This window comes from Phyllostomus hastatus, unplaced genomic scaffold (genome assembly GCF_019186645.2).
Source record: "Phyllostomus hastatus isolate PE091 unplaced genomic scaffold, TTU_PhHast_1.1 phas_contig_58, whole genome shotgun sequence".
In the NCBI taxonomy this organism is placed as follows: domain Eukaryota; kingdom Metazoa; phylum Chordata; class Mammalia; order Chiroptera; family Phyllostomidae; genus Phyllostomus; species Phyllostomus hastatus.
The window spans coordinates 18,798,304-18,822,053 of NW_025333916.1; the positions used below are offsets into that span (position 1 = coordinate 18,798,304).

The 23,750-nt window shown below is 33.9% G+C and overlaps 1 protein-coding gene across 1 annotated transcript in view; it reads left to right on the top strand.

The window, feature by feature from the left end:
• The window catches only part of AP3B1 (adaptor related protein complex 3 subunit beta 1), a 242,378-nt gene that overhangs the window by 135,865 nt on the left and 82,763 nt on the right, over window positions 1-23,750 (top strand). The window contains exons 18-20 of the mRNA XM_045848192.1: window positions 3,468-3,576; window positions 13,609-13,768; window positions 17,046-17,187. Coding sequence (XP_045704148.1) covers window positions 3,468-3,576; window positions 13,609-13,768; window positions 17,046-17,187 — 411 coding nt within the window. The remainder of the gene's footprint in view (window positions 1-3,467; window positions 3,577-13,608; window positions 13,769-17,045; window positions 17,188-23,750) is intronic.

The window sequence follows — 23,750 nt, forward strand, 5'->3', positions numbered from 1 at the left end:
AAAATAAATAAATAAAAATAGTTTATCTTCCCAGAAATTGATAACAATGCTATGCAATTTAATTTGGTCTCAGCAGTATCCTTATTTTGGCTGATAGATTGGTTGGTTGGATGGATTATTCCATTTTCATGTGCTCTTCTAAGCATTAACTACCTTACAGGGACAGTACTTAAATAACCTATTTTCTTATGTTCATTTCACCTGCCCAGTTCAACAGCAACAAATTGACTTCTTTTTCATTTTGCTGACTACATTCTGGAAATTAATAATTGCTAACTTATTCATGGAGAATAATTATAACTGATACAGTCTGGTTGAAGAAAACTTTTACTATCCATTGATGCCATGCAGAAAACATTTTCAACCTGTCTCTGGACATATTGGCTTAAAATTATACTGTAAAAGACACAATTAAATATAAAAATATCAGATACAACTGTAACAATGCAAAATGTCTTTCTTGCCTTTCACTCAACTTCACACCCATCCAAAGTCACATCAATATGTTTTATGCACATAATACATTGTGTTATCCTAGTTTTACTATAAAGAGATCTTATAGGATCACATATTGATACTGTGAAATATAACTTAGTAGGAAAAATGGCCTAGGTTTAGATAATCTGATATTTTAATCAAAACAACAGAGAACCTAGTCATACTAACACTGAAAGTCACTTTGAATTATATACTACCATTTCTAGGATATCGGATATAATGCCTGCATATTTTGATACCAGTAAGTTTTGAAGAGCCATTAGAATTTTTTTTCTTTTTGCTTAGTTCTAGAAAATCTTTTTTCCTTCCATTACAGAAAGACTCTCTTTTGCGTATCAAGGGTATTTTGCTTTATAAACACATCTATTATCAATATTTTACTCCTCATAGGAACTATAAAATTAACACCTCTCTATTCTTTTCTCTTTTCTGTGTTGTTTCTTTTGCTTAGAATAATATGATTGTCATAGTCTTTAAAGATCATAACAAAAATTAAAATATATTGTTTAATATTCCATGAAGAGATAGTTGATAACTATGTCAATTTGCCCTTTAAACATAGAAGCCTGATTTCCTTTATTTGTTGGTTTAGCCTTCCTGAAAGCCATAGTCTAATTAAGTAATTTTTTCCTGTAAATTGATCTGATACACTTTTTATAAGATTTCAGAAAATTATTTTTTGGATTTAAGAAAAGTAAGAACTTGTTTACTAAATACAGGAAAATTTTGTTCTTAGAATACTATATTCATATTTGAAGTACAGAGCATTTTAAATATATAGGAAGAAAGCAGTATTACTGATATTATATATCTTATTCACATATATTTGAGTAATTTTTACTTGTCTTTCTATAATTGTCCATATAGTAATTTTTCTAAGTTACTGAAGCTTATCTTGTTATTATGAAGCGTATCTTAAGACCTTAAGTTCTTTAAGATCAGTGATTTTCAGTGGAGATCTTTACACAAAATAAACCTGTGTCAGACTTGCACCAGACCAATTAAATCAGAATCTTAGGAGGTAAATCTTAGGCATTAGCTTTTTTAGCATTAGTATTTTTATTGTTTAAATATTTCTAAAATTTTTCTTACATGATTCTACTGTGCATCCAGTGTTCTTGAATAAGAAGCTTTGTTACGCTGTAAATTCCCTTCCAATGGAATGTATACTCTAGCAAACTAGCACATAGTAGAAATTCAGTTAAAAGTGTGATAAATTTATGAGTATTAACCATTTTGACCTTTTAAAAAATATGCATTTCCCTGTCCTTTAAAAGAGAGTATATGAACTATGGTTTAATTTTTCTTGATGAATGGTCACAATTATGAAAATAGTTTATTTTAAGCCCTGGCTGGCGTAGCTCAGTGGATCGAGCACGGGCTGTGAACCAAAGTGTTGCAGGTTCAATTCCCAGTCAGGGTACATGCCTAGGTTGCAGGCCATGACCCCCAGCAACTGCACATTGATGTTTCTCTCTCTTTCTCTCTCTATCTCTCTATCTCTCTTTATTTCCCTCTCTTCCCTCTCTAAAAATAAATAAAATCTTTTAAAAAATAGTTTATTTTACTATAGTATACTGTATTAGAGTTTTTAAAGGGCTATTCAAAAACTAATAATTACTGTGCCAGATATCTGTGTATAAAATGTCTAAAAATCCTTGTTCTCCAAAAGCTGACATTCTCGCAGGCATAAACTAACCATAAAAGTTAATATATAAATAGTATAGGATATTAGAAAGTAAGAAGTTCTATAATGGAAGAAAAAAGATGAGAGCAAAGTATGGGAGGTTGGAATTTTAAATAGAATGGTCCTTCTGGAGATGACATTGGTGTGAAGACGTGAAGGAAGTGAGGGAGTTATCTGGGGGAGAGATTGGAAGTGGGAACAGCTGGGACAAAGTCCCTAAGATGGGTGCTTACCTGGGGTGTTTGAAGGAACAGTGGCTGGTAGGGAACAGAGTAGGCAGCAGGGAGTGCAGCAGAAGGGGGTTTGGCATGGGCATGTAGGGCCATGCAGACTGTTCCAAGGACTTGGGTTTTTTCTCTGACTGAAATGGGGAGCTGTTGCAGGGTTTCAAACCAACTGGGCTTGATTGTACTTTAGGGTTTAAATTTTTTTTAATTTTATTTTTTATTACAATTGATATTATTATTATATATTAGTTCCAGGTATACAGAATAGTAGTTAGACAATTACATAATTTTGTGAAGTGGTACCCAAATAATTCTAGTACCTGCCTGATATCATACAACGTTATTAAAAGATGAATGGATTAAATAGTCATGGGGATGTACAGTACAATATAGGGAATGTAGTCACTAATATAGTCAGACTTAGATTTTACTAGAATTATTCTAGCTTCTGTGTTGAGCAAACTGGGAGTGGGGTTAGAGGTGAGATAACCAGTTAGCAGTAATCCAGGGGAGAGAGATGGCTCTGACCAAGGTGTTAAGGGAACAAGGTGGCTGAAAGCTTTCTTGATTGATTATATGTTTAGGAAATGAGAGAAGGAGAGAAATCAAGGATCACTCCAGGATTTAGACTGTTCAGAAGGTTAGGGCTATTTATTGCCTATGGTAAATATTTTCATTGTTTTTCTCTTACATCAATATCAAGCTGTGAACTTGCATTTCTTCTTGCTGTTATTGTATCTACCTCTAATTGCCCTCATCTCTTCAAGACTTTAGTTTAAATCTTCTGTAGACCAACAAATACAAAAGTGTTTAAAATTGTATGTAAAAGTGAGGTTGTTGGTTTAACATGTTACGAGCCCTGAGAGTTTGTGTTCCTCTATTCAGAGGCAAAGGGAACCAGCCTTAAAGCCAGGACTTGCCACAGTTACCTTCTCTGCTGAGGCCTTAAACTTCCTTCTGAGTTCACAGTGTATTCGGAATGATTGAGTTTGCCAGAAGACTGAATCGTCAATGAGAATTCCTTTATATTTCCATTTTTACTTTTTCTTAAACAGGCAAAAGAAAGGACACCATCAGAAAAAGCAAAGAAAGAGAATCCTCCTAAGAAATTTTATTCTGAATCTGAGGAGGAAGAGGACTCTTCTGACAGCAGCAGTGACAGTGGTGGGTTTTATAATTTGTTAAAAAACATTACTCACTGTAGTTTCCATGCTGTACCTCCAACAAAACAATAAGACCTAGTACATAGTATTCAATAAGAGAGTTTTTAAAAACTTTCTGCTATTATAATAATTCCTTTCATTTACACATCTCTGTTTAGTTTTCAAAGTAATTTCCAGTCCCTTCTTATTTGTCATTGCCTCTTGGACACAGTTAATAAATGATAGAGTTGAAAAGAAACTCATGCCTTTCTGAATTCTAACCTACACTTCCTATTATATTCATCGGTGTATTGAAAAACATGATTTTACTTTTAATAAACCTTTAGTGGTGCCTTTAAAAAAGTAACTTTATACATTTTATACTCTTATTTCTACCTGTATAGAGATAATACTAAAATTAATAAATCCCTTATATATTATAAAGAAACCAAGAATTAAAAGATTGAGGGTTGCCAAATACAATAAAAATAATGCTAAATTGGAAGGATTTATACGTCTTGGGTTTTATCTGTGTAAATTTAATACGGCACTTACCTCTCTCTACATCTGATAAATGAAGACACAGAGTTAGATGCTTCTATTTAAATCATTTTTTTCAATTACAGTTGGCATACAATATTATATTAACTTCAAGTGTACACCCCAGTGATTGGACAATGTATATATTACTAAGTGATCATCCCGATAATCGTGCCCATCCAACACTGTACATAGTTATTAGGGTATTGTTGACAATATTCTCTATGCTTTATGTTACATCCCCATGACTATTCTGTAACAACCATTTGTACTTCTTAATCCCTTCACCTTTTTCACCCATCCACCTAAACCTCCTCCCTTTTGGCAACCATCAAAATGGTTTGTTATCTGCATCTAAGAGTCTGTTCTACTTGTTCATTTATTTTGTTTTTAGATTTGGTTGTTGATAGATATGTAGTTATTGCCATTGTGTTCTATTTTTATCTTTTTCTCTTCTTTTTTTAATCTTTTATTATTGTTATTGTTTTACAGTTGTCCCATTTTTTTTCCCTTTGCCCTTCTCTGCCCTTCTCACCCCTGCTTCCACAGTCAGTCCCACACCATGTCCATGGGTCATTCATACATTTTCTTTTTCTAGTGCCTTCCCCTTTTTTCCACCATTATTCCCCTCCCCATTCCCCTTTGGTTACTTGCAGTCTGTTCCATGTTTCTGTGCTTGTGGTTCTATTTTATTCGTTAAATAGATTCTTCTTGTAGGTGACATCATATGGTATTTGTCTTTTACTGCCTGGCTCATTTCACTTAGCAAAATACTTTCTAGTTTGTCCATGCTGTCGCAAAGGGTAGGAATTCCTTCTTTCTTTCTGTTGCGTAGTATTGAATTGTGTGAATATACCACAGTTTTTTGATCCACTCATTTACTGATAGAGAATAGGTTGTTTCCAGCACTTGGCTATTGTAAATAGTGCCACTGTGAACATAGGGGTGCATAAGTTCTTTTGAATTGGTGTTTCGGGGTTCTTAGGGTATATTCCCAATAGCAGAATCACTGGGTCAAAACAATTCTGTTTTTAGCTTTTTGAGGAACTTCCATACTGCTTTCCACAGTGGCTACATCAGTCTCATTCCTGCCAGCAATACCCTAGGGTTCCCTTTTTTCCACATCCTCATAGCACTTATTGTTTGTTCACTTATTAATGATGGCCATTCTAATGGCTGTGAGGTGGTATCGCATTGTGGTTTTAATTTGCATCTCTCTGACGGCTAGTGATGTTGAGCATCTTTTCATATGTCTATGGACCATCTATATGCCCTCTTTGGAGAAGTGTCTATTCAGAATCTTTGCCCATTTTTTAGTTGGATTGTTTGTCTTCCTGGTATTGTGTCATATGAATTCTTTATATATTTTGGATATCAGACTCTTGTCCGAGATATCATTGGCAAATATGTTCTCCCATACAGTCGGTTCCCTTTTCATTTTCCTAATTATTTCTTTAGCTGAGCAGAAGCTTTTTAGTTTGATATAGTTCCATTTGTTTATTTTTCATTTATTCCCCTTGCCCTAGGAGATACATCGGCAAAAATACTGCTATGTGGGATATCTGAAATTTTCCTGCCTGTTTTCCCTTATAACATTATGCTGTCACAACTTATATTTGAGCCTTTTATCCATCTTGAGTTTATTCTAGTGTATGGTGTAAAGTTTGTGGCCTAGTTTCATTTTTTTTTTTGCATGTACCAGTCCAGTTCTCCTAACATCATTTATTGAAGAGGCCATCTTTACTCCATTGTATGCTCCCGCCCCTTTGTCAAATATTAATTGACCACAGAGGCTTGGGTTTATTTCTGGATTCTCTGTTCTGTTCCACTGATCTATGTGTCTGTTCTTATGCCAGTACCAGGCTGTTTTGATGATAGTGGCCTTGTAGTGTAGTTTGATATCAGGTATTGTGATCCCTCCTACTTTGTTCTTCTCAAGATAGCTGAGGCTATTCCAGATATTTTTTGATTCCATATAAATTTTTGAAATATTCGTTCTAGTTCTGTGAAATATGCCATTGGCATTTTAATAGGAATTGCATTGAATCTATAGATTGCTTTGGGTACTATGGACATTTTAATGATGTTAATTCTTCCAATCTGTGAACCATGTATATGCTTCCATTTATTTGTATCTTCCTGAATTTCTCTCTTCAGTGTTGTATAGTTTTCCAAGTACAGGTATTTTACCTCCTTGGTTAAATTTATTACTGTGTACTTTATGTCTCTTGTTGCTATAGTAAATAGGATTTTTTTCATAATTTCTGTTTCTGATATTTCATTGTTGGTGTACATACATGCCATTGATTTCTGCATATTGACTTTGTATCCCACTATTATGCCAAGTACACTTATTAGGTTGATTAGTTTTTTGGTGGAAACTGTAGCGTTTTTCTTTGTACACTATTATGTTGTCTGCGAATGACAGTTTTACTTCCTCCTTTCCAATTTGGATGCCTTTTATTTCTTTTTCTTGTCTGATCACTGTAGCTAGAACTTCTGGTACTATGTTGAATAGAAGTGGTGAAAGTAGACAATCTTGTCCTGTTCCTTGAGGGGAAAGCTTTCAGTTTTTGCCTGTTAAATATAATGTTGGCCGTAGGTTTCTCATATATGGCTTTTATTATGATGAGGTATGCTCCCTGTATTCCCACTTTCTGAGTGTTTTTATACTAAATGGGTGCTGGATTTTATCAAATGCTTTTTCAGCATCTATTGATATGATCATGTGATTTTTGTCCTTCATTTTGTTCATATAGTGTATTACATTTATTGATTTGCAATTGTACCATCCTTGCATTCCTGAAATGAATCCTTCTTGATCATTCTGTATGATCTTCTTAATGTATTTCTGAATCCAGTTTGCCAATATTTTGTTGAGGATTTTAGCATCTACGTTCATCAAAGATAATGAATGGCCTCTAGTTATCTTTCTTTGTTGTGTCTTTATCTGGTTTTGGAATTAGAATGATACTGACCTCATAAAAAGAGTTTGGGAGTCTCCCCTCCTCTTGAATTTTTTAGAATAGTTTGAGAAGGATAGAAGTTAGTTCTTCCTTAAATGTTTAATAAAATTTACCTGGGAAGCCATCTAGTCCAGGGCTTTTGTATGCTGGGAGTTTTTTGATTACTGCTTCAATTTCACTAGTCATTATTGGTCTCCTCAGGCTTTCTGCTTCTTCTTGATTCAGTTTTGTAAAATTATGTGTTTATAAAAATGTGTCCATTTTACCATGGCTGTCCAATTTATTGACATATAGTTTTTCATAGTAATTTTTTACAGTCCTTGCATTTCTGTGGTATTGGTTGTAACTTCTCCCCTTTCATTTCTGATTTTATTTATTTGGGTCTTCCTTCTTTTTTTCTTGATGAGTCTGGTTAAGGTTTGTCCATTTTGTTTACCTTTTCAAAGAACCAGTTCCTGGATTTATTGATCCCTTGAATTGTTCTTTTAGTCTCTATGTCATTTAATTCCTCCCTGATTTGATTATTTCCTTTCTTCTGCTCATTCTGGGCTTTCTTGTTGTTCGTCTAGTTCTTGTAGATGTAGGGTTAGGTTGTTCATTTGAGATTTTTATATCTTCTTTAGGTAGGCCTGTATTGCTATGAACTTCTCTGTCAGGACTGCCTTTGTTGTGTGTGCCATACGTTTTGGACTGTTGTGTGTTCATTTTCATTTGTTTCCAGATACCTTTTGATTTCTTCCTTGATCTCACTGTTGACCTATTCATTATTTAATAACATGTTATTGAGTCTCCATGTAATTGAATGGTTTTGAGTTTTTTCATTGAGTTGGTTTCTAGTTCCAATCCATTGTGATCTGAGCACATGCTTGATATGATTTCAGTTTTCTTGAGTTTGTTGAGGCTTATTTTGTGTCCTGCCATGTGGCTTATCTTTGAAAATGTTCCACAGGCATTTGCAAAGAGTGTATATTTAACTTTTTGGGGTGAAAGGTTATACACACACACACACACCCATATACACACACATACACTGATATATATATATATATCTCCAGTGTATAAAAATACAACCAGTATATAGAATCAGTATATAAGTCCATTTGATATATAGTATTGCTCATCACCACAATATTGTTATTAATTCTTTGTTTGAAAGATCTGTCCGTTGTTGACAGTGGGGTGTTAAAATCCCCTACAATGACTGTGTTGTTGTCAGTATCTTTCTTGAAGTCCTCCATGATTTTCTTTATATATTTAGGTGCCCCTGCATTGGGAGCACATATGTTTACAAAAGTTATATCCTCTCATTGGACTATTCCCTTAAGTATTATGTAGTGATCTTTTCTGTCACTTTTTATGGCTTTTGTTTTGAAGTTTATTTTGTCTGATGTAAGTATTGCACCCCAAGTTTCTTTTCATGTCTGTTTGCTGGGAATATTTTTTTCTATCCCTTCAGTTTCAAGCTGTGTAGATCTTTTGTTCTGAAGAGGGTCTCTGGTAGACAGCATATATGTGGGTCATGTTTTCTTATTCAGCTGCCCTGTGTCTTTTGATTGGAATATTTAATCCATATACATTTAAGGTTATTATTGATAGGTACTTACTCATTGCCATTTTTTTTCTGTACTTGTGTTTCTGTCTCTCTCTCTTCTCATTTTTATAGCAGTCCCTATAACACCTCTTGCAGTGCTGGTTTGGTGGAAATGTACTCTTTTAGCCTTCTTTTGTCTGGGAAGCTCTTTATTTCACCTTCCATTTTAAATGAGAGCCTTTGCTAGATAGAGTTGGTCCTTGCTTTCCATTACTTGGAATATTGCATGCCAGTCCTTTCTGGCTTATAGTGTTTCTGTTGAAAAATCAGCTGATAGCCTTATTGGAGCTCCCTTGTATGTTACCAGCTGTTTCTCTGTTGCTGCTGTTGTTCCCTTGTATGTTACTAGCTATTTTTCCATTGCTGCCTTTAAGATTCTTTTTCTTTAAAATTTGCCATTTTAATTATGACATTTCTTGCATATGGGTTCCTCTTGATTGGGACCCTCTGTGCTTTCCGAACTTGCATGGCTTTTTTCCTTACCATTTTAGGGAAGTTTTCTGTCATTTTTTCAAACAGGTTTTCTATCCCTTGCTCCTTTTCTTCTCCTTTTGATAGTCCTATGATGTGAATGTTGTTACATTTCATATTGTCCTAAACCTCCCTTAAACTATCATCATTCTTTGTGACCCTTTTTTTCATGTGTTCCTCTGACTGGATATTTCTTTCTACCTTGTCTTCCAGCTTGCTGATTCGGTCCTCTACTTCATCTAGCCTGTTTTTAATCCCTTCTAGTGTATTTTTCATTTCAGATATTGTATTCTTCATTTCTTCCTGGTTCTTATTCATAGTTTCTGTGTTCTTTTTCATGCTGCTGTAACTCCCATAAAGTTCCTTGTAGTTCTCACTGAGCGTCTTGAGCATCCTTATAACCATTATTTTGAATTCTATGTCTGGTAGATCGCTTGCTTCAATTTCATTTATTGCTTTTTCTGGAGATTCCTTATTTCCTTTCAGTTGGGTAGTTTTTTGTCTCCCCATTTTAGGTAATTCTTTTTGTTTGTTTCTGTGCTTTAGGTTGCTCTGTTTTGCCTTGTCTGTCTTTGTGGAGTGGACTTCTGTGGTGGGAGCTCTGTGGACTCAGTCATGAAGTCTCTTTGATCTCCTGATCTGGATGCTCTAGGGTTACCCTTTATTCATTTTATGTGGGCTCTCTTGCTGTATTTGGGCTTTGATTATTGATGGCTCATTCATTGATGGGATTCTCCCCTCCAGCTGTCTGACTGGGAATAACAACCCCTGCCTTGTCTTATATGCTATTGTACAGGTGCTGGTTAACAAAGCAATACTACCTAGGGAACTAAGCCCACACCAGCAAAAATACCCTTCTATTACATTAGCAATATCAACAGCATTTGAAGCAAATATTAGTAAAGGTGGAGAGAGATTGAGAAAATATTGTAAGATAGGAAAAATGGAATATGAGATAACTAAAAGAGAGAAAAATGATTTTGAGTGGGAAGAGGGAGTAAAATAATAAGAGCAGGGAATAGAAACAAGGCAAAGGAAGGGAAAAAATAACATTTAAAACATAAATAAAACAGGGAAGGGTGATTGCAAAATGGAGTAAGAAAAGGGAAGAGTATAATATGAGGTTTTAAATAACATTTAAAAAGTAGTGAACGAAAAGAAAGAAAATTGCCGAAAAACCACTACAGACTTAATAACAGCACCTGGGCAAAGATTAATAAAGGTAGAGAGATAATAAGAATATTATACAAAAGAAAAAAGGGAATACGAGATATCTACAGTAAAGAAAAATTATTTTGAGAAGATGGAGGGAGGAGAAATAGCATAGGGAAGGAATAGGAACAAGGCCTAGAGTGGGAGGGAAAAAATTTACAACAAAAATAAGACAGGGTAGGAAGGCAAAATGGAACAAGATAAGGGAGGGATACAAGGTGAGATTTGAAATAGAAATAAAATTTAAAAATAATATAAAAATCTAAATATAAAGAATAAAAAAGGCAAAGAATAGTGAATTAGTTGGAATACAATTGAAGCAAAAGAAGAAATATTACAAAGCAATGCAAAAGAAAAAATAATGCAAATTCTGGAGAAAAATGAGGTGGAAATTGTGTGAGCACAGTTTGGTGTTTGCCTTCTGTCTTCTCTTTCCGTATCTTCCTCGGGCTCTTTTCAGCTCATGGTCCCAGGGTGGTTCGTCTAACTTCTGGCAGCACAGCCTCTATCACCTTCACCTGCCACCTGTTGTGAAGTGTCTTCTGTACTTCTTGGCTTCTAAACTTCATTATCAGCTAAAATTCCATTGAATATTTAGTTTATTTTTCAGAAGGTCAGCTGCATATCCGAGTTGGGAGCAGTAGCAAGTGGGCTCGGCTTCCACCTACTTGTCGCCCATCTTCTCCTTTTTTCTCTTCTTAAGAAGACCCTTTAATATTTGATATAATACTGGTTTGGTGGTGATGAACTACTTTAGCTTTTTCTTGTCTGGGAAGCTCTTTATATGTCCTTTGATTGTAGTCATAGCTTTGCTGAGTAATCTTGATTATAGATACTTACTTTTCCTCACTTTGAATATTTCTTGCCACTTACTTCTGGCCTACAAAGTTTTGTTGAGAAATCAGCTCTTATGGGATAGTCTTATGGGAACTCCTTTGTAGGTAACTATCTGCTTTTCTCTTGCTGCTTTTAATATTATCTCTTTGTCTTTAACCTTTTGCATTTTAATTATGTGTCTTGGTGTAGGCCTGTTTGTGTTCATCTTGTTTGGGAGATTGTGTGCTTCTGGGACTTGTGTGTCTAGTTCTTTCACCAAGTTTGGGAAGTTTTCTTTCATTATTTTTTCAAATAGGTTTTCAGTTTCTTGCTCTTCCTCTTCTCCTTCTGGCACACCTATGATATGAATGTTGGATCACCATCTGAACTGGAACTTAGATGCTTTTTAAGTCCCTGCAGTATTAAAATTCTGAGTGATTTGCATAATGAAAAATATATTGGAATTACTTTCTAACACTTATTACAATTAACCTGATAGACATATCGCACCCAAAATCAAATGACCTGTCTTTCTTCTAAAACTTTTATTCCTTAAGGAACCAAGGTACCTCACTATTACTTGGTCATCCACTGCCATACTCTAAGGTAATTCACTCATTTTTTTTTCCTCTTTCCCTTTTCAAAATCTTTGTTTTTAGTTTCTGATCAATTAATCCATGGTACATTACTTTCTGAAGTAATAAACTGAGAACTAGAGAACATACTTCAATCCAGAGATCTACTTTAAAAAAATATGGAATTTCAGGAAAGATTTATACCATTGGGAAAGACCTGTTTGTATGGTTGAGTGTACCGTGTGGATATTTGTCTCCATTCCATTTATTCACAAGCTTATGCCTGTTCATAGTCTAACCTTTTTCAAAACATATTTGAAATATTTTATTAAAAGTGAGACTTTTCATAGTTTGTCTGAATACATATAGTAGTGAGTTATGTTACAGTAGTTCCACTCTAGCTACCAGAGGAAAAAGATAACTTTTCTCACTAGAAGTTAGAAGATTAGCCTCCCAGTGAACAAGTCTTTTTACAACGAACAAACGCCCTCAGGATTTTACTAACCTGAAAATTTAAGTAATGGTGCCTGACATGAACTGGATTCAGATTTGTGTTTAACTCCCATGTAATTAACACAAGAATAATTTAGATGCTATAATTTCTTTTCATAATTTATGGCATAAGTCAGTTGTCTAAGTTATGTATGTACATGTGTACAACTTTGATATCATAGGAAATTCAGAATATCTTTATTTAGTAGTTTTGTCTTTATAAAAGTTCAATAAAATAGATTTTGCTGTTTGTAAAAGCCCAGAATAATAAATGCCTTACTATGGGACAGGCACTATTGTATCCTAATCTTCTTTACATATTTCAAATCATTTACTCTTTATGTAACACCTCCATAATGTAGCTAGTGTTATTCCTGTGTACAGAAAGGGAAACTGAGACCCAGAGAGTTTGAATAATTTGCTTAGTCTTACAACTGGAAAGTGGTAAAGCCAGGACCGAACCATGCATTCCAACCTAAGAACCCATGCTTTTAACCAATACAAGTTATTCCAAAAGAATGTAGGCACTCCTAGCTTTTTACTGTGTGGCACATAAATCCTCATAAAATAGATATTAACTTATTAGGATAATATTTTAACCACTGGTTCTGTTTCTGCCTAAGGGCACTACATCAGATGGACCACTGTAGGGGCAACAGTTTGTCATCTTTATCTAGAATACAATTCTGTAACTATAATCATTTCAAAGGGTAAAAAGTATGCTTCATTATTAAAATACACATAAATATACTACATGCAGCACTTCTACCAAAGAGACCTAGTATACCATAATTTATACATAAAACATTTAAATGTATAGTTCTTCAGTGTAATTATTACCATCTCTTTGACCTATGGAAAACTCCTGTGCTAGCTAAAATAAGTAATAACTTTAATAATTTTACTTGTTGCTTTTGGATTTAGTAATGTTTGGAGATGACTTGAATGGCTCATTTCCCTCTCAAAATTTGTTCTTAATACTCAACTGTTAGCTTTTTCTTCTCTAAATTAAATTTCCTATTATTAACAGAAGAATTAAAAATTATTTATCCTTATATTTTTTTTTCAAGCTTTTGCCATAGCTAGATACTTATAGGTTTGAAAAGCGAGAGTCTCTCAGATTTGGTTTACTTACTTGGTTCACCTTTCTTTGCTTTTCCCAGTCGTTATCAAAGCCCCCGTGTGTCTTGTGGGGTCCCTCCACACTCACCTTGCTGCAGGATCCCAGAAGTCTGAATGACTGGAGTATGGAAATAAAAGTGTAAAAAGCGGTGTTCAGTAAACTAAAATTCAACATCTGTTTCATTTGTGATGAATATTAACAGTTACTTGTGTCCTTATGTGTAATTAAATGGCTATAAATCAAAGAGCACCTGGTTCTGTTTTTTCAGAGAGTGAATCTGGAAGTGAGAGTGGAGAGCAGGACGAGGAAGGAGACAGCAGTGGTGACAGCAGCGAGGACTCCTCCAGTGGGAGTGGGAGTGGGAGTGGGAGTGAGTCCTCGGTGAACAAAAGAACGGCCAAGAGGAGCTCCAAAACCAAAGAGAAAGGGTAAATTATCTTCTCAAAATTTTCTTCAAAGATTATTCTGTGGTATCTGCTGCCAGGCTAGTATTTCCCTTTAATTCATAGAGTGAGAAAAATAAGTATGTATATATTTTCCTGAACACATATTAAATCTTGTAAAATTAATTTAGAATACTAATTTGCGTTATGCTACTACTTACAATGCTTAGTTTTCATTTTGAACTTGAACAAATCTTGGGGCTATATTTCAAAAATTGGTATAACCTTGGAAGGCTGAGTTAAGTGATCAAGCAGTAGGTATGAAACACTTAATTACCTTCCGTAGCAATTTTGCTGAGGGCTAAAATTAAATCCTTCAACACTTTGCCATTATGTAACCAAGACAATTGATTTTTCTAAATAATGTTATATTAAAAAGATTATGATCCAAATATTAGAGTCAGGGGCTGTGAAGGAAGACGGTCATAAGATATATAAGTGTTAGCGCTTTTTAAGATCTCCCATTATCAACAACATTATCATGTATTAAAGTGTCATTAAAAATTTAAGTAACTGGGGCTGCTTCCTTAGATTGTAAGAGTCTGTTTTCCTCGCTGCTGTCAGCGCGTGGCCTCTGTAGACATGATGGCCCTTTCCCCGGGAGCCCACTGCCCGCTCACTTGATGAGCTTGCAGCCCCGCTCGGTCGTGGCTGACAGCACTGATTGGGGCGCAGTGCGCGCTCTGCTCCTTTTATTACAGACAGTAATTAAAGCCGCTCGCCCTGCCACTTCCATAACAAACACAGCATAATACCCTAATTATGACTTTATTAATTTAAGTCAGGATTTAATGATTTTAAAAGTGATTTATATTGTTTTTCCTGTTCAGAACAAATGAAATCTGTAGGTTAAATTAATACAGGCTTTTCATCATTGCAAAGTTAAAAAGCTAGTTACCAGTAAATTCTTTTCATTAGATTAACATCTGAAACTCTAAGTAGTAAAGTAAACAATAATTACCCATCAAAATTGAGTGATGCATAACAAAATAACACTTTTACCTTTAAAATCTTATCTCAAAAGCTAAAAGTTAAATATGTTCAGAATTACTCCTTGTTGCAACAGAGGAGTTACTTGGTTTGTAATGCCTTTTCTTTGAGAGAAATTCTGTAGTTGTGGTTTAATACCAGAGTAGCTATGATTACATAGTTTATAAGGAGTGTCTTATTTCTAGGAAAGGAAAGTTTGGGTTCAGTGCACTAAATGTCTTTCCAGAGAGCAAAAGCCAGTATGCCAGAAATTTATAATCATATATTAGATTAGTTTCATTATTCTTTTCCTTCAGAAATGGACTTTTTACCCATGTTTGAATGTAAAAGAATTGTTTATTACATCAAAGGGAATCTCAGATGCATTCTAAACCTTATATTTTTAAGTACATGTTTTAAGCATTGAATTAGAGATAATAAATTGCTATTCTTTGCTGGGGAAAACAACAACATATTTTCTAGTCATCAAATATAATTACATGTGCTCTGAGATGTTATCATGACTCCATTTTTAATAAACAGCTATCATATTTCCCCCACAAAAAATCAATTCTAGGAAATATTGATTCTTCCCTTGCCTTGCCATTCTCTGTCCCATGTTTTTCTGCCTTCTCTTAGAATTATTTTTAAAACTTTGCCAGTATAACTGTATGATAGTATTTTAAAGCGAAGGATCTTTAAGTTTCATCAAAACCACTCTTTGGTAATCATAAGTATTTATGACTAAATTTGAATTTTATATTCCAAACTGTTTTTAGTCCAAGGGTGATAGAACGGTGTAGTAGGGGAAATACAGTCTTTAGAGTAAGACAGACATGAGTTCAAATCACAGTTCAGCCCTCCTGTGTGTGTGTCCTTGAGGAAGTTACTTAACTTTCCTGAATATTGTAGGATAATAGTGCACCCAGTAAAAATATGGTGGAATGACTAAACTAAATCATTGGTATGACGTTCCTACCACACCTGGCACAAGATGGAGTCTTACACACACACACACACACACACACACACACACACACACACACACACACAGTAAGGAGAGCCACACCTTTAGTTTTGAGAAAATGTCAAAGGCCACAAGTCATCTCTTTTCCCCTGAGACCTTTTGGCTATCTTACATGTAATCCTTTCCCTTGGAGAACTACCTCCCTACCCTCTGCCCCCTCATTCCTATTTTTCAACTTAATCTGTCTCTTCTAGGAAGCCTTCCCAGTTCTCATAAGTTTGTTGTGATGGCCCTGCACATGTTCTCCTGACACACTATACTTTCTTACTTACCATACTTTAATGTCAGTGCTACCTTATTTCCCTGTGTCTTCCAGTGGACCCTAGGCTCTGTAAGGAAGGCACATGGCGATCATCTGTCTTACTAACCATTGTTATCCTCAGCACCAACAGTGCCAACACATGGTGGGCAGTCGATAACTATTTGTTAAATGAGAGAGGGAGTGAACAGATAAATGAATGGCATCAGCACTTAGTTTTGATTATTTGAGCAAAAAGGCAAAAAGACTCATGGACATGGACAACAGTGTGGTGATTGCTGGGGGAAGAGGGTATAACGGGACTAAATGGTAATGGAAAAAAGATTAAATCAAGGTTTTAAAAAGTTTATATTTGCTATCTTACTTTTTAGTAAGATTTGGTGCATTAGAAAAATTCTCTTTTGAATTGGTTAACATTTTCTCATAATATGTTTTAGGGTTACATTTAGGAACATGTGTAAATAATTTTCTTGGACAGAAAAATTTATAAAATGCAAGCCTAAATTAGCAAAAGTACATGTATAAATACTTATATTTATTAATGAACACTAGTATTTTGAGACAGCATTTTAAAATCAGCCCCAGTATCTTTGAAGTTTTACTGTTAGTTCCTAATATATATTCCTGGTAAATCAAACATTTAATTATTGTTTCTTTTTTTCTGCTTAGGAAATCATTTAGGTTATTTTGTGCTCTTTTGCATTTCAGGGTGCGCGATGTACTCCTATAATTGGTTTTGAATGGGTTCTGCTTTACTTGGTTATAGATAATACATCTTTTATTGTTACTTCACTAATATGTTCTGGGATTTTAAAACCATATTTATCATTTTTTTAAATACTAAAAAGAAGTGGTTCTCAGTGAAATACTCTTTTCTAGTAAAGTTTCTGATTTATGGGCAAAATGGACAAATACAGCAACATTTGCCATTTAATTTTTTTAAGTACTTAAACTTGTCTATTTAAAAGATTTAAAGTTAATATTTCAAAATTTATTATTATACACAGTGATTCAGATGATGGGGAGAAAGAAAATGAAAAATCTGAAACTTCAGAATCTTCCAGTGCAGAATCTAGTTCAATAGAAGACAGTTCTTCAGAATCTGAATCAGAATCAGAAAGTGAATCTAAATCCAGAAAAGTCACCAAGGTAAGAGGTTATGCATTTGTTGTAATGAAAAGTAAATATTTTTATAGCCTTTTCCCCATTAAGAATAAATTTTTCTGAAAATCGGTGTTTTGTAGAAAATCAAGAAACTAAGAAGGGAATTTAACATTGTCACTAACAGCTAAAATAAACTTTCTCTTCGTTTATCCACATCTATGACTTTATATATATTTTTTCTAGATAATGACTTCCCTTGTAACTCAACCCTTCAGAGAATTTAGAAGCCTGTTTTAACTTGGTCCTTTGCCATTGAGATTAGAGAGCTCAGTGTTTATGAGCACGGCCTTTGTTGTTCTTGGCTAGGATGTGACGGGAAGGCTTTTGCTAAAGGGAAGTAAAAGGAAATACAGAAATAGTATTGAACAAAGGAATATAAATGTACATGCGGCGTGAGAAATTGAGACTAATACTCTTTTTTTAAAAATCGGGTATTTTGAATAATAGGATATTTTTAAAGGTTTAATGAAAGGATATATATCCCTTAAGTAATAAAAATTCAGTAGCCCTGTATTTAAAAACAAAGGTAAGAACCACTTATGTAATAGAATGCTAACGCTTTTTTATGTATTTTTAACCTTTAACCTTGTCTGCTTAGCACCAAAAACATGAAAGTATAAATTGCAAGAAGACAGTTATTAATATAAAATTCAGACTTAATATATATTTTTCTGATCTTTAATTTTTACTCCTTTCCTAGAAATGGGTCATGTTGATGCTAGACTTCAAATGCTGTTTTGTTTTCTAAATAAACTGTATTCAGTATATTGAAAATGTGTTCAAACCTTATCTTTTCAGTTGAATTCAATTTTTTTCTGAAAGGCATTCAATAAAACTTAACATTTATTATTGATAAGCCTCTTTTAGAAATAATATTTTCTATACAATGAGAGAATATTTGAAATAAAAAACAAATATACTTAATTTTGTTTCGATTTATTTCTTTTGTACTTACCAGTTTCTTTCATAACTCATCTGAACAACCAAGGATGAAAATAAATCCATTGAAGTATATGATTTCCCTCGCTTATCCAGAGATTTATTGTTAAAGAATAAACATGTTTAAAAATTGGCTAATATTTGTTTTAACCTTCTTTGAAATATTCTTGCACATAGTAAAACCTATTTTAAATGTGAATTTATGTTTAAAACTTGTATCTGTATATTATATATCTAAGATTTCTGTTTCAAAAATTTACATAAAATCTTATGGATTTTTAGGTTTATTAATCTGGCCTTGTATAAAATCTTATTATATAGTGAGTTTGATATCTTCTCATTTCCTACTTATGTTAAATTATATAAAAAAGCTTAAGATATTATTTAAAATAAAATAAAGGAGATTTAGAAATTGACAGTCAGTATAACTGAGAATAAGAAATCAGTATTTAAAAAAAACACACACAAAGGAATCAATGAATGTCCAGTTGGTGGAATTAAAATGAGTTATTCTTATGATTTTGCAAAAGTTGAAAAATTATGGACTCTAATGCCTACATAGTATTGGAAGCAGGGCTTTAGGACTAAAAACCACAGAGGTACCCCATGTCAGCTATTTAATTTGATTCTTTGTCAAAGACTATCAATGACCAGATTAAATCTCTAAATAATTGGAAGTATTTTACTGTAGAGTATCAGTATAAAATTTTAAAATATTGCAATGAACCAAGACTCTTGAAATTCAGGCATTACTCATGTCGATATTTTCATGTCTATGTGTTTTGCTTATGTGACGTATTTTCTCTATATTAGAATATCTTTTTTCTGTCTATTAATAGATAGATAGGATAGTTTGTTTTAATTTATCAGTTGGAATATTCTGCACCTTGGCGCCACCATAACTATTTTTTTCTTTCTATTTCTTTCTGAGTGATTTGGAGTATACCATGCAATTACAAGTATATCAATTTTCTAATAATGGACAACCCTGTAATTGTAGAAAAGTCTTCCTTGCACCAAGTGTTGTGGCTTCTGCTCGAAATTATGAGTAATGAAGGCAGATGGTGGGTGCTTTACCTTAATTTAGCATGACAGCATTTTAGTGCTGAAAATTCATATACTTTAAATCTGCAGCCAAACTAAATCTATACTTTTACTCTTTCTATTCCATTTCTATTATTTGGACAATGTGTTCTTGTAATACTGAGCATGGAAATGAGAACATGAGGTACTTTGAATATGATGGTCCAATGGGATAGGCATAGTGTTGTGCTTCAGTTTCCTCATCTATAAAGTAGAAATGCTAATACCTACTCCACTTCTTTCAAGTGCTGCTTTAAAAAGTCAAATGTGGAAAATCAATATAAAGCACTATATAAATATGAAACATCAGTGTTAACATGTTTTAACTTGAACATTAAGTCCATGAGAGACCAACAATATTAGCCTTATAGAACACCAATGCTAATAATTAGCATTATAGAACACCAAAGGAACCAAAAATTTGTTATAGCACTTACATCTCCTTTTTTAAACTCTTTTTATACCATTCAAGATGTGAGTCAGTATTCCAGGATGACCCCTTACTTGCAGCCTGTTATCTCAACCACTTTCTGCAGAATCCTGAACTACCACGTGCTGGGAACGTTTCCTACCACTCTGCTCTCTAACACACAACCTATTCACCTTCCTTTTTCTTCGAATAGCTCTGAGTAAGTGATCCAAGTCCTCTTATAACCAAAAATAAGTCCTCCTTCCTTTTGGCCTTGTCTTGTTGAGAATCATTTGCTTCCTTTACACCTTCAGTCTTTTGCTGCACTAATGTCTCCTCCGCTAACCAAGGCACTCAAGTTTTTCCCAACATTTAAAGAGAGAGGGGAAGGAGGGAGTGGAATAGAGACAGAGTGAGTGTGTGAGAGTTTAGAGAAATAATGTAAATGTTCTCCATCCAGTAGCTCTCAACACCGTTATTTCTTTGTCCCTCTGACATTGGTTTTCACTCCTGTCACTTCCTACACATATTGCCCTGTGGAAAGTCAACTGGGATCACCCCTCACCCAGTGGCCTTCTTGCAGTAGTTATCCTTTTCTTCTCCTACCTACTTGAAATTCTCTGCATTCCTTTTCTTCTGACCTCTTTGCCTTTCTTTTGATTGCTTCACTTTTACTACTTTCTGACACCCAAGTGTGAATATTGCCCCCGAGTTAGTGCTTAGTATACATTACTTTTCAAAAATATGGATTATGATATATCGTGTGTATGTAGGATAGAATTGTACACTTGAAACCTGTATAATTTTATTAACCAATGTCACCTCAAAAATTTAATTTATAAAAATATATTAAACATTAATTAAAAATTAATGGGAATTAATTTATTTTTACTCCTTTTTTCTCTGCATTTTTCCTGTTGTGAGACCCATTGACTCTTGTAAAAGTTTTAGTTTCAACTAAAACTTCTGTGTGAATTCCCCCATACTAACATCTCTAAGTCCTTAAAACAGCTGTAACATTTCTTCCCAAATTAAAACCAAATTCTTAGATCTATCAGGAGCTACTGGTTTCCCAAACCTATTGATATAGCCTGAAGATGACATGCTGTACCATTTGGTACTAGAATTCTTTATCCCAGATCTTCCAGATCAGTAGCCCCAAAATTGGCTTTGTTTTCTCTCTCATCGTGTATGTTCACACAGTTGCCTAGTCTTAGAGATTCTGTGTAATATTTCTCAGATCTGTTTCTGATTTTCCTACCACCACCATTGTAGATCAGTTATTTATTACCTCACTCATAGATCATTGCCACTGGTCATAATCAGAGCTTCCCCAGCCCCAGTCCTTTGCAGCTCCAGCTTAATGCTCACATTACCTATAATAATGTCCCTTATCATTCGAGTTTAGTAAACTTCCCCAGGCTAGCAAGTCCAGACTTCCCTTTCCAGACTTCACCTCCTTTGTGTTCCCGGTGTTCTGATGTCAGTGTACTCTTTGTGGTTCTCTTAACGTGCTGTATGTTTTCCCACTTCTGTGTCTTTGTTTTTCCTTCTACACTATTTCTCTAATTACAGAAAACATAAGCTGAGGAGAAAATGGCCCCATATCAGAAGGTGGTCTCTTTACTTCTCCTAGTTGAGAAGACTGCATGGAATAAGAAATATTATTGATGAGAGGGTATTACTCATGTGAATGGTATAGGGACAAAGGGTGAGAACCACTATTGGATTATGTTCACGAAGTGTTTGTCATTCAACACCACATCCTAGTAGATCCATAAGACACAAAACTATAGTATATATTCTATTCTGTTGTTTGTTTGATAGTATTATCGATTGAGAGGTGTTCTTATTTGAGATCAGATATTGTCAGTAATGACCAAACATAATTATCTTGTTCTCTTTAGTTATAGTTATCTTGATGAGCAAGCATATTTTTATTTTTACATGTTTGTTTCTGAAATATATATAGTACGGAATAATTGTTTTGCCCAAAATGATTGGGTTTAAAGAAAATTTGGCATGTGTTCTGAAGTAGATTATGGATAAGAGTGAAAGGAACTATTTTCTGATTGATTTTCTGCCCTATTTGAAATTTAGGAAACAAGCTTTGCTTGTGTTTTCACAAGCATTTATGTAAGTTGCGATTCTGTAACATCTGTGAATATTGTAAAATATCGGTTTTTACTCATAATTCAAAACCTTGCCTTTTTTCAATTTATGTCTTTCCTAGTTTAGTTTATATTTTAAATTCTCCAGAACAGAAATACTATTTCACCTCATTCGAGATCTTTAAATAATAGTGAATGCCATTAAATAAGTTTTCTTATTGAAGTAGATATAATGTAATGGGAAAGATTTATTTAACAGTTTAGACTAATTTTTAACTTATAAGAAACCTCAATTTACTGGTAACGTACTTTTGGTTTAAAGCACAGTGTAAGTGTGAGCCTCAGATTTTTAAAACCAAATTTGTTACGTGACTTGGCGGCAAGAGAGTCATTAAATTGACCTTGGTTGGTAATTTTAATGGAAAATATTTCATGCAAATATCTTGCCTTGTAAGGCTAAACATTAGTCTTGAATTTTTGTTGATTTCAAAGCATGGTATGAGGTGGACAAAGTTTATATACTAATCCTGTTCTGTGGTTTAAAATTTCAAACCTCTTTACAATAATTTCCTCTTAGGAGGCATATTTGATACTTGTCATGTGAGATGTTTTTTTTCCCTTGTTCTTTTTAAATCAGCATGAAAATGAACATGCACAATACATAAAAAACTCTATAGATATTATTCATAATTTTATTTATAGTATTTGGAGCTTAGTAAGAATTTCCAGGATCTTTTATCTATTATTTAAAATGAAATATATTAAATAGAAATCAGTTTCTTAACCCTGAGACTTTGTATTTTATTTTGAAAATGTTGATATGTGAAGGTGTATAATCGAATACCATAGAAACAAAATGGAGATTTGAGGATGATGAATTGATAACTAGGTATTTTTATAGTGAGATTTTAAGATCAGTTACTGTTGTCCTTATAAAAAAAGTCTAATACAGTCACTCAGCTGCTAAAAACCTAATTCTCTATTTAAAAAAATATACAAAAACAAATTGTCTGTGTTTCTGCCTGATCTCCTCTCAAGTACTAACACAATGGAAACAGTGGGTGATCTGTCAATGTGTTTGGTTTGTCAATGATGGTTTTGTATAAATATTGGGAGGGTAAGAAATAAAATTCACACAGTAAAATATGATTTCATCTGCCTTTTCTCTGCAGCTCCATGGCTCATGCTGCGGTGTGAAATTCTCATTTTACACACTTTGCAGGCGGAGCACATGAATTATGCATTGAGCAAGAAAAATCTCCTGCCTCCAGTCCTATATGCATTTACCCAGGTTCTGTCTCTATTACCAAGATGAATTGCAAATGGAGAAATGTTTGATGGAATAGGGCTCTTAACTTCTTTGTTTAGAATTCAGATTTTTATTTTTATAGTAGATCCTTTAAGTATGAAAATGTTTTGAACTTACTATGGATTTTTTAAAATGAAAAATGAAATATAACATAAGAGAGGAATGCCAAACACATCATGAAGCTTTTTATAGCCTTGATTCAGAATGCAAGGCTTTTTCAATTTAGTAGAAATGACCATTATCTATTGCTAATGTTGTATTTCAGTCACTGGTTATTTGCTGTTCTCAGAAAGTCAATGAAATTCTGTCCTTTTGAAAGCCTTTTTTCTTTCTGTTTTAGGCTTTATCCCAATTTCACATGCAGTCTGTCCTGTGTTGTATGTGACCTGATGTGTATTTAATAGATATTGTTACAGACTCTTAGCTGTGAAGTAGAAAATAAGGTATAGACTTGCCTACAGCTTTAACTTTATCTCGATTTGATGGGTCTCTAATTTTTCAGGTGGGGAGGTTACAGTTCCATGAAGACAGTCATGCACCATTGTAGCTTAGAGGAAGCTGCACCCGTTGTGCTCAGCATAGCATTTTGATAAGTCACATGGTGATAAGCTCTTTCTGTTATATGTTCTTTCTTCACAGGAATGATATTCTAGTTGAGATGGCATTTGCTTTCTGAACACGTTTTTATTACTTACAA